This window comes from Pristis pectinata, chromosome 27 (assembly GCF_009764475.1).
Source record: "Pristis pectinata isolate sPriPec2 chromosome 27, sPriPec2.1.pri, whole genome shotgun sequence".
Lineage (NCBI taxonomy): Eukaryota > Metazoa > Chordata > Chondrichthyes > Rhinopristiformes > Pristidae > Pristis > Pristis pectinata.
The window spans coordinates 1,081,224-1,093,686 of NC_067431.1; the positions used below are offsets into that span (position 1 = coordinate 1,081,224).

Consider the following 12,463-nt stretch of genomic DNA (forward strand, 5'->3'; position numbering starts at 1 on the left):
AATTACTGGAGAAGAGTCTTAGAGACAGGATTTATGGGCATTTGGAGAAGCATAGGCTGACTGGGGACAGTCAGCGTGGCTTTGTGAGGGGCAGGTTGTGCCCCACAAGTCTGATTGAATTGAGGATGTGACAAAGCACATTGATGAAGATAGAGCAGTGAACTTGGTGCACATGGATTTTAGTAAGGCGTTTGATAAAGTTCCTCATGGAAGGCTCATTCAGAAAGTCAGGAGGCATGGGATCTAGGGAAAGTTAGCTGTGTGGATTCAGATGGAGCATATTCTGCCTGGAGGACGGTGACCAGTGGTGTTCCGCAGGGATCTGTTCTGGGGTATTGAGTTCGAGAGCCATGAGGTAATGTTGCAGCTCTACAGAACTCTGGATAGACCACACTAAGTATTGTGTTCAGTTCTGGTCACCTCATTAGAGGAAGAATGTGGAAGCTTTAAAGAGGGTGCAGAGATTTACCAAGATGTTGTCTGGATTGGAGAGTACATCTTGAGGATAGGTTGAGTAAGCCAAGACTTTTCTCTTTGGAGAGGAGGAGGATGAGAGGTAACTTGATAGAGGCGTACAAGATGATAAGAGGCATAGATCGAGGGGACAGTCAGAGACCTTTTCCCAGGGTGAAAATGGCTAACATGACAGGCATAATTGGAGGAAGGTATAGGGGCGTTTTTTTTAATACACACACACACACACACACACACACACAGGTGGGTGTGTGGAACACACTGCTGGCAGAGGTGGTGGAGGCCGCAGATACATTAGGGACATTTAACAGACTCTTAGATAGGTACATGAATGATAGAGAAATGGAGGGCTATGTGGGAGGGAAGGGTTAGATAGATCTTAGAGCAGGATAAAATGTCAACACAACATTGTGGGCCAAAGGGCCTGGACTGTGCTGTAATGTTCTCTGTTCGAAAGTCAATTTTCCTCCCTAGGAGCTTTTTAGTCTCCTGCTACTGGATCCTAAAAACTTCCCAGACATTGCAGTTGGGAAGAATATCTATTAATAAACATCCAAGTAATTGCATTGGTTTCTCCTCAATTGCTCCATCCGAACCAAAGTCTTCAATGAGAAGATAACAAAAAGCCTGGACATGTGTGGATGTAGTGTTTATTGATGAGTTTGCATTCAGTTACCTTGCAGATTAGAACTAACACAGTGATACAACTGAAAAAGTGTGCATAGTCTGACTAGACAAATGAGGAATGTGCAGGGGAAACAAACCACAGGTTACCAGAACCTCAGTAAATGCCTAGACTGCAACACAACTTTACTAACATACAGATACACAATGAGAAACAGAATCCTCACCTCCAGTTTCAACTGCCTGTTACAGTGCTAACCATCTAAATGTAGTTTACAGCAGAAAATCCTATAGGTTCCATGAGATAAATCAGTACAAATCCTCTTCATGTACGGTGCTCCATTAAGTAGAAATCTACAGCCTCTATTTATAGATCTTTGTGACACACAAAATAAAACAGATTTAAAATAATTTTATAAAGGAAACAACTATATCATCATATTCTCATCAGGTAATAGATTTTAAGATTATACATATATATTGCGTAGTACATTTCAAACCCATTTAAAAGAATGGGAATCTTACAATCTACAGTAGGAAGAGCTTTACACTCAAAATCTTGTATGTGAAATGCAGACCTCTAATGTTACAAATCAGTAGTTGGAAGATTGGCTGAACGTGCTATGTTTGGCTCAATTTAGCATCTAGCATTAGATCTGCATCTGCTCCAGATACTTGTAGGTTGGGTTTTCATACCCATGGTTTTGCATCTTGTTCAAGTGACGTTCTTCTGGGGTCAACATGGGATCAACCTGTAAAATCAAAGGATTTTGTTTAAAAAAAACACCTTCGAAGTCCCTCCTCCCTCTCCCTGCCCCTCCTCCCTCAATCTCTGCTGAATTCTGGGAAAAGCAGAAGTTGATACCATCCATTTGCCTGTGTTTGGCCCATATCCCTTCAAACCTTTCCTATCCATGTATCTGTCCAAATGTCTTTTAAATGTTGTTATTGTACATGCCTCAGCATATTTCTCTGGCAGCTGGCTCCATATACGCATCACCATCTGTGTGAAGAAGTTGATCCTCTGTTCTCTTTTAAATTTTTCACCTTAAACCAATGCCCTCTAGTTTTGGATTTCCTTTCCCTGGGAAAAAGACTGTGTACATTCACCCTGTTAGTGCCCCTCATGATTTTATACACCTCTGCAAGGTCATCTGTCAGTCTCCGAGGTCCAAGGAATAAAGTTCCTATCCAACCTCTCCCTATAACTCAGGCCTGGCAACATTCTCATAAATTTCCTTTGCACTCTTTCTGGCTTAATGACATCTTTCCTGTAGCAGGGAATGAAAACTGTGCACAACACTCCAGCTGCAGCCTCACTAACATCTTGTACAAGTGCAACACAATGTCCCAACTCCTGACTGAAGGCCGGCATGCCAAATGCCTTTTACACCACCCTGTCTACCTGTGACAACAGTCAGGGAACTATGTACTTGGACCCCAGGGTCCCTCTGTTCTACAACACTCACAGTGGATGGTAGGGCCCTGGGGTAAGTCCTGCTCTGGTTTGACTTCCCAAAATGCAACACCTGGTACTTATCTGAATTGAATGCCATTTGTCATTGCTCGGCCCACCAAATGGGTCACAAGTGAAAGAGAAATATCAGAAGGGCCTCAAATCTTATGATCAAAGAACAATTCTAATTTAGCTCTGGAAAAAGAAAAACAAGTTTTGCATGCAAGGACTTGTACTTATTCAGTTTGTCCATTATCTCACCTTAAATGCATGCCCTCTAGTATTAGACATTTCAACCCTGGGAAAAAGATACCAGCTAACTACTCTATCCATGCTTCCCATCATCTTATAAACTTCTATCAGGTCTCCCCTCAGCCTCCACCGCTCCAGAGAAACAACCCAAGCCAGTCCAACTTCTCCCCATAGCACATACCCTCCAATCCAGGTAGCATTGTCTGCACCCTCTCCAAAGCCTCCACATCCTTCCTATAATGGGTGACCAGAATTGAATGCAATACTTAAAGTCTAAATCAAAGTCAAGTTTATTGTCATCTGCACAAATCCATGTGTGCACAGGTGAACTGAAAAATTTACTTGCAGCAGCATCACAGGTACATAGCATCAGATACGCAACATTCACAAGGAAAACAAATTAAGCATAAATTATACACAATTTTTTACAAGAAAGAACACAATCAGAACAAAAAAGACAAAGTCCACTGTAGTGCAAAGAGGTCAGGGCAGTCATAGTGTTGCTGTACTGAGGTAGTGATTAGGGTTGTGCAGGTTGGTTCAAGAACTGAATGGTTGAAGGGAACTAGCTGTTCCTGAACCCAGTGGTGTGGGACTTCAGGCTTCTGTACCTCCTGCCCGATGGTAGCTGTGAGAAGGTGGCACGGCCCGGATGGTGGCGATCTTTGATGATGGATGTTGCTTTCTAAAGGCAGTGCCTCCTGTAGATACCACTGATGGTGGGGAGGGATGCGCCTGTGATATATTGGGCTGAGTCCACTACTCTCTGCAGTTTATGTTCCTGCACATCTGAATTGCCGTAGCAGACGATGATGCAACCAGTCAGGATACTTTCAACAGTAATCTGCAGGTTTGTTCAGGTGTTCACTGCCACGCCGAACCTCCTTAACCTCTCAAGAAAGTAAGACGCTGGTGCGCCTTCCTTGTGATTGCATCTATGTGCTGGGCTCAGGACAGTTCATCCGACATGCTAACACCCAGGAATTAAAGCTGCTGACTCCCTCCACCACCAATCCCCCAGTGTAGACTGGCGCATGTTCACCCTCCTTCCCCTTCCTTAAGTCAACAATCAGTTCTTTAGTTTTACTGATGTTGAGCAAGTTGTTGTTGCAGCACCACTCAACCAGGGGTCCTATCTCACTCCTGTACACTTGACTCTTCACTACCTGTGATTTGTCCACCAACAGTGGTGTCATCGGTGAATTTATATGTGGCATTAGAGCTGTGCTTAGCCACACAGTCACGTGTGTATACAGAGTAAAGCGGGGTCTTGAGGTACATCTGTATTGATGGTCAGGAAGGAGGAGATGTTGTTATTCAAGTTTGGGTGGGATAATTGTGTTGAACGCCAAGCTGTAGTCGATGATATAGGCGTCCCTGTTGTCCAGATGGTCCAGAATAGAGTGAAGAGCCAGAGAAATCGCATCTGCTGTTGACCTGTTGTGGCAGTAGGCAAATTGAAGTGGATCTAGGTCACCTCTGAGGCAGGAGTTGATTCGCGCCATAACCAACCTCTCGAAGCAAGTCTTTACAGTTGAATGTAAGCACTACCAGACTGTAGTCATTGAGGCAGGTCACCACACTCTTCTTGGGCACTGATACACTAGATGCCTTTTTGAAGCAGGTGAGAAACCTCAGATCATAGAAGGGGTTGAATATCTCCATGTCTGCACAGATCTTTGGTACTCGGCCAGGTATGCCATCTGAACCAGATGCTTTTCGTGGGTTCACCCTCTTGAAGGATGCCCGGACACTGGCCTCGGAGACTGAAGGTACAGGGGGCGTGAGTGGGTGTGTTACAGTTCTCCCTGTCAAATCAAGCATAAAAGGCATGGAGCTCATCAGGGGCTCGTTGCCATTTATGTAAATCAATCTCATCTTGGAGGAAATAATATTGTGCAAGCCCTGTCACAGCTGTCGAGCATCCATCCATGATTCCAGTTTAGTCTAAAATTGCCTCTGAGCTTGCAATGGCCTTCCAGTGGTCATACCTGGATTTCCTTTTTTGCCTTAAATGCCACAGATCCAGCCCTCTACAGATGACACATCTCCTGCATCATCCAGGGTTTCTGGTTGGGGAAGACCCGGAATGTATTTGTGGGTGCACACTTGTCCACGCATGGCCTTATGAAGTCGGCGATGACTGTGACATATTCATTTAGGTCCGCTGACGAATCCTTGAATGTGGTCCAGTCCGCCGACTCGAAGCAATCCGGAATTCACACCTGTCCTCTCCCATCCAGCTCTTCATATCCTCCTCACCAGTGCCAGATCAGATGCAGCCTAACCAGAGTTTTAAAAAGCTGCAACATAACTTCATGACTCTTGAACTAAATGGCTCAACCAATTAAGACAAGCTTGCCATACGCCTTATTTACCACCCTGTCAACTCTGTGCAGCCACTTTCAGGGAGCTATGGACTTGGACCCCAAGATCCCGCTGTACTAGCCCTTTATGTTTGATCTCCCAAAGTGTAACATCACTTGGCCGGATTAAACTCCATCTGCGTTCCTCCACCCATATCTACAACCGATCTATATCCCGCTTATCCTCTGGCAATCTTCTGCATTATCCACAACGCCAACAATTTTTGTATTGTCTGCAAACTTACTAACCCACCCATCCAAGTCATTTATACATAATGACAAATAGCAGAGGTCCCAGTACAGAGACACAAGTATGGATCCCTAAAAAACACTGAACAGAATCCCTGGAGGTCATGGACCTCCAGCCAGAATAAGTCCCATCAACCACTACCCCGTCTTTTATGGGCAAGCCAATTCCAAATGCAATTAGCTAAGTCACTGTGGATCCCATGCATCTTAAACTTCTGCACGAGCTGACCATGAGGGACCTCGTCAAACGCCTTACTAACATCCATGTAGACAACACTCACTGCTCTACCTTCATTGTTCACCTCCTCAAAAAACTAAATCAAATTAATAAGACATGACCTGTTCAGTCCAAGGCCATGCTGACAGTCCCTAATTTGGCCATGCTTTTCCAAGTGCTCATAAATCCTATCTCCAGGAATCCTCTCCAAACAGCTTCCCCACTCAAATACAAAACACAAGTTTAACCAAAATCCAAGGATGAAAAGATGAAACTTTAATTCAGAGCATTTTCATTTACTGAGCGTCAAGCAGTGCAGCCCCAGTGAATTTGATAACATTTACATCAGGTTGTGTGGAGCTCACTGACCACAGAGTACAAGCCCCAGCAGCTTCATTTTGCTGGAAATAGCAACATGGGTTTCAGTGAATTGTAATAAAGGCCGTATCTGAAATTGTCACATGCAAACCTTGACAATGAAATGTCAGTTACCATATCCCTGCTTCTGAAGCTTATGTTGGGTCTAAGAACACCATGAGCTGTGTATTACATTTGTGGTGACATTGGCGGTGCTAACAAATAAAGCAACAAATTGAGTGTGGCAAATTAGATAGAACTGCACTGTTCCAACTGCACTTAAACAGATCACCAACACGTTGAAGGCTCATTTAATATACTCACCTCTACAATGCCATGACTGATGGTACCATACTGTCTCTTGCGTAACATCACTAAACTGATGACAATTATCATGGCTACGGCAACTGCAATCACCAAAAGGCCAATTAGAGCACTGCCACTTAAACTGAAGTTGTCTCGTAGGGCCCCAGTGTCCTGGAAAAAGACAAGTGTTTATAACAAGGCAGCAGTCCTTCATCACAGCAGACTTTTCCTCATTAGGTCATATATTTGTTAACATATTATACAGCTCTTAGCCATCATGAGGGAAAAGTAAAAATGTACATTAAAAATAGTTAAATGTGGAAGGATGACATTCTGAGGAAATAGTAAACTAGATAAACAGAATCTGGATTTTGCTGATAAAATTTTTATCAAATGCTACTTAAAAACCACATATGCTATTGGCAGGAATGTATGCTATTGCAGTACTGAAGTTATTAGTTTATAAAGCAAACGATTTAACTGATTAAGTTACAAGATTTTGTGAGAAAAGTACACTTGAAGAATCACAAGATAAAATCCAGAATCAGTTTCTGAATGTCTTAAATTCAACCTTCCACTGGGGGACACTGTCCATACCATGTCATTCTCTCTTCCACTGACTCGTTCTGCATTGAAAATCATTTCTTTCACATCAAAGCTCTCATCAATCACCTGCAAGAGCATGGAGCAGAAATTAAAATCAGCTTTTGCACTTTTTTTTGTTAATTCTTCCTTTGAAAATGGAGAGTATGCCACCCAATCCCACAACCCATTCCAGTCTTGACTTAAATCTCTATCCATTGAGTCACCTCATTTCAAAACCCTTAAGATACTTGCCAAATGAAAGTCTAACAAATTCAGTTTTAGATTTTCAATTGACACCCACCATTGACCTCCCCAAATTGTGTTATTTTTTGTAAGGGGGAAATAGAGACCCAAGTTCCACTTATAAAAATCACAGAAGATTCAGAGGTTAATGATGGTCGAATAGAAATGCGGGCAACCAGCGCAGCCTGCACGAGGAACTATAGAAGGACAAAGAGTGAGTTGGAGCCTTAGCACCAGCACTGAATCACAGAATACAGCAAAGGAAGCTACTTAACGCACAAGAACAAAAGAATTAAAATCAGAAGTAGGCCATCTGCCCCCTCAAACCAGCTTGGCAATTCATCAAGATCACGGTTGATCTTTTATTTTAGCACCATTTTCCTGCACTATTCCTGTATCCCTCGATTCCCTTAATATCCAGAAATCAATTGATCTGTTTTGAATTAACTCAACGACTAAGCTTCCCATAGTCCTTCAGGGTGGAGAATTCCAAAGATTCACTACCCTCTGAGTGAAGAAAATTTTTCCCATCTCAGTCTTAAACTGCCCACTCTCTCATTCTGAAACTGTGACCAATGGCTCTGGACTTTTCAGTAGGGGAATTTCTTTCTTGCATCCACACTGTGGAGCTCTACAAGAAACGTGCATGTTTCAATGAGACCATCCCTCACTCTTCTAAACCTTGGAAAATACAGGCCCAATCCACTCACTCTCCCCTCAGACAGCAAATCTGCCATCCCTGGAACCAGTCCATGGAATCTTCACTACACTCCCTCTGTGGCAAGTGCATCTTTCATAAGTAAGGAGATCATAACTGTACACAATATTCCAGATGTCATCTCACCAAGGCTGCAGTAAATAACTGTGGTAAGACATCCTAATTTGTGATTCAAATCCTCTTGCAATAAAGGCTAACATTATTCATGACTGCTTGCTGCAGCAAGGTGTTGGCTTTCTGTGACCTCATTACAAAGGAGCACAGTGGCACAGCTAATAAAACCACGCCTCACAGCACCCGAGACACTGGTTTAATCCTAACCTCAGGTGCTGCCCATGTGGAGTTTGCACATTCTCCCTGTGACTGCATGGGAAGCCTCTGGGTGCTCCAGTTTCCTCCCACATCCCAAACATCTGCAGGTTGGTAGGTTAACACTGATTTGGATTGTAAATGGTTAAATTTGGTTCTTTGAAAGAGCTTTCTCATGGAATCAGCTCAATAGATTTATCCAATTTCCTTTTTAAAGTTATCGATGAAGCTCCTTCAACTCTTTCAGACAGTGAATTTTAGATCTTAACTCAATGCATTTTAAATTTCTGGTGGCAGAGTTCCTTAAATGTGTCCTCTCCCACTGAAAATTGTTCTTTTCTGGAACAACACCCACATAACTGAGATCTGTCTTGGTTTTAAAGCCAAGCATCTCAAAAGTTTTTGTTTAAACCACTGTCTCAACTCTTCTTGCTGCTCTGCAATGTGTATATAAACACTCCCAGATCTAGTCCTGTTGGCTCTGTAGGACAGTATATTATTTATTTTGCCTCTTCTCATTTTTCCTTCTGAAATGTGTCACTTTACTGAATTTCACCTGCCAAGTGTCTAGTTATTTCAGCAGTGTGTGTGCCTGGTCCACTATCATCTGCCCTTGAACAATACACCGTCCATAGCATTCCACCTGCAAAATGTGAAGTGATGCTTCACAAAATCCAGGTGATTAAGATATGTCGATTACAGATGTGGTTCCGACATCTGGAGAACAGTCATTGCTCTGCAGCCTGCAAAACAAAACGCACTACTGCTCACTGCCTTATTCCTTTGGCCAGTATTTCATTGACACAGGCACTGTCCATTGCTGTTAAGTGTATACTGTACTCGGATTCTTAACTAGAACTTGAAGTGATTTTGTTTTAAATGCTGGGAAATCCTGGTTGAACTTGCATTTTATCTGATGACAGCAGGTTGAATAACTACAGTGTGATGAGGGATGTATCTTACTGGGACTATTTCCAATGGAGCAGAAGGCCAAGAGAATATCTAATGGAGGTTATGGAAATACTGAACATTTTAGATAGGCTGAATGGGGTAAGAATGTTTCACAGGGGAGGCAGTAATGAGGGCTGTCACTATAAAACTTGAGAAATGGTAGATACAAGTATTTTCCCTTCAATATGGGAGCATGGAATGCATTGCTACATAGATTCAGAGACCAGTGCATCTTTAATATTTGAAGGCAAGGCAAAGCACAAAAAGTTACTTTTGTATTTTTCTTGCAAAGTTGGAGTAAATCCAACAGATTCTATAACATCAAACTGTGCTGTAAACTTCAATGGATATTTAAAAATAAATATATTTTGATCTTGATGACCTGTTATCATTTTGAGTTCTGGTCTGAACTACAAAGGAGCAAAAATTAAAACTAAAGCAAAAGTGAAAGGTATCAAAACATGCACAACTGCAGAAATTGCTGATAGCACTCAGGAGAACAGGTAACATCTTTGGAAAGAGAAACAGAATTAATGTCTCAGATTGAAATTCCTTCGTTTGAACTGGGAAAGTGAGAAAATAAGTTAGTTTTAGGTTGCAAAGAAGGTGAGGAGGAATAGATAGGACAAAGGGAAAACTGCTGCAAAAGTGAGGGCAAGTTTGCTATGGGGATTCGTGGGAACCCTGTCTTTGACCCCTTAATCCTTTTTCTAGATCTGTTTGTTGCTAACTGGTTGTTTTGATTTTTTTATCCCTCTCATTTCCCCCAACTCTTCTAAATTTGCAGTACTCCATTCACTAAACAGCCAGTTTTGCTGTTGTCATCCAAGTTGCCAACAAAGGGAGTGCCATTGTGTCCAGTGAACTGACCTCCATCTCAGAGGGCAAAAATCAGCTCTGACACATCCTTGTACTCCCTCTGGACCATGACCCCACCACTGAATATCAGGACATTGTCTCCCAGACAGGCATGGACCTCATTTTCCTTTTCTCTGTCGACTGACAGAACTCGAACTGCTGTCCAACAGCCCCACATTTTGCAATGTTTATGTTTCTTTAAATTCTCATTTTCTATCTGCCCTCACTTCATAGATTTTGTTCATTTTACTCCCATTAACCCAACGATGTCAACAACTATTCCCACAGCAATCCTCAGAGATACTTGTTCTATTCCCTGCCTCCCACCTTCTTTGCAATGTAAAACAGAACTGTTTTCTGCCTTCCCTGGTTCTGACCAAGGGTTTTAACCCGAAACATTAATTCTGTTTCTCTTTCCACAGATGCTGCCCAACTGGCTAAGCTTTTCCAGCATTTTCATTTTTTATTTCATTTTTCCAGCATCTGTATTCTGTTCATGCACATAACTCCTTCTGTCTCGTAGAATACTCCAGCTCATAAGGACAAGATGACATATTTTAATGAATTTTCTCCATACCACATTCTCATTAACACTGTTCTCATTGTTGCCAGCTGCATTTTCATCAGGCACCAGTCCATCAGGGTCAATCATCCCAGAACCTGTTCAGATTACAATTGGTATTATTATGTGCGCACAGGGCAACTCATTATGAAAGAAAACTAAGCAGTATTTATCAAATACAACTATAAAATGTATTTTTAAATATACTACAATACATATATAAATTTGAGTCAGATGGTACCTGCATCAACATTCATCTCAGTTGCAGTCTATCAGCTTTGGAGACTTGTACTTAAAAATGTACAGTAGTTACTATAACTACATTGTGAAATGCTACAAATTCCAGTTACATTGAGCTTAACTATGTGTTTTCATCATGGGAGTATGGTACAAGAAAACAGCAGGAACAGAAAATAAAACCAAAGTCAATCAGGAAGTCATGTTGCAGCTATGTAAAACTTTGGTTAGGCTGCACTTTAAGTCTTCTGTGCAATTCTGGTTACCCCTTTACGGGAAGGATGCGGAGGCTTTAGAAAGGGCGCAGAACAGGTTTACCAGGATTAGAAAGTATGAGCTACCAGGAGAGGTTGGTTTGTTTTCTCTGGAATGGTGGAGGCTGAGGGGAGACCTGATAGAAGTTTATAAGACTATGAGAGGCACAGATAGAGTAGACAGCCGGTATCTTTTTCCCAGGGTGGAAATATCAAATATACAAGAGGACATGCATTTAAGGTGAAATGGGGAAAGTTTTTTTTTACACACAGTGAGTGGTGGGTGCCTGGAATGGGCTGCCAGGGCAAGTGGTTGTAGCAGATGCCACAGTGGTGTTTAAGAAGCTGTTAGACACATGAATGTGCAGGGAATGGAGGGATATGGATCATGTACAGGCAGAAAAGAATTATTTTAATTCAGCATCTTGTTTATCACAGATATTTTAAACCGAAGGGCCTGTTCCTGCACTGTACTGTTCTATTTTATGTTCTATACAAGTTTGGCAACAGACAATAGGCGAGTCAACAAACAAATGTGGGGTCAGATCTGAGAGCAACTAATACTATGAAATGTCATCAGTGCTACTTTGAAAAATCCTGTCCATTCCACTCCTGCTCTGATCTGTCTGTGGATTGTAATTAGTAATGGGCATAGAATGAGAACCCCCATCCACTGGACTTTTAAGACTGGAATCCTTTAGAATAACAGATAACGGAAAAGAATGTTAAAGAAATTCAGAGCATGGCCAATAAATGTAATTAAAGGTCTCAGATTATCTAAAGAGCCAAAAATCATGTATCTGACAACTGGCCTCCTACCCTGCTCTAAGTTCTAACATCACACCAATCAAACTTCACTACTGCCACGGTAAGGCCAATTTTTTTTTTAGTTTGCATTTGGCCTTGCCATGGCAGTAGTGAGGGCCAAGGACTGACAGGGCGGTGTGGGAATAGGCAAGGGAGTCGAAATGACATGTAACTGGAAGCTAAAGATGGCCTTTACGGATAGAGCACAGGTGCTCTGCAGAACGGTGCCTTGTCTACGCTTGGAGGAGCCCCCCACCGCATTTCTTTCCTACTGCTACTGATCCATCTCGATTTGCTCTCCCCTTGTTCACCTTTTCCATCTGTTGATACAGCACGGAAACAGGTCCTTCGGCTCAACTGATCCATGCCGACCAAGATTCCCATCTAAGCCAGTCCCATATCTCTCTAAACCTTTCCTATCCGTGTACCTGTCCAAGTACCTTATAAATGCTGTTAATGTACCTGCCTCAACCACTTCCTCTGGCAGCTCATTCCATATACTGACCACCCTCTAGGTGAAAAAATTGCCCCTCAGGTTCATATTAAATCTCTCCCCTCTCACCTTAAACCTATATGCCCTCTAGTTCTTGATTCCCCAACGCTGGGAAAAAGATTGTGCTAATTCACCCTATCCATGC

General features: G+C 42.4%; 1 protein-coding gene across 4 annotated transcripts in view; it reads right to left on the reverse strand.

Annotated features, from left to right (window-relative positions):
- Positions 1-1,106: 1,106 nt before the first annotated feature.
- The window catches only part of aplp2 (amyloid beta (A4) precursor-like protein 2), a 128,460-nt gene continuing 117,103 nt past the window's right edge, over positions 1,107-12,463 (reverse strand). For all 4 annotated transcript variants that reach the window (XM_052039746.1, XM_052039745.1, XM_052039744.1 and 1 more), the window contains 4 exons: positions 10,543-10,625; positions 6,899-6,973; positions 6,320-6,472; positions 1,107-1,850 (listed from right to left, as the gene is read on the reverse strand). In XM_052039746.1, coding sequence (XP_051895706.1) covers positions 1,749-1,850; positions 6,320-6,472; positions 6,899-6,973; positions 10,543-10,625 — 413 coding nt within the window. In that variant the 3' untranslated portion in view covers positions 1,107-1,748. The remainder of the gene's footprint in view (positions 1,851-6,319; positions 6,473-6,898; positions 6,974-10,542; positions 10,626-12,463) is intronic.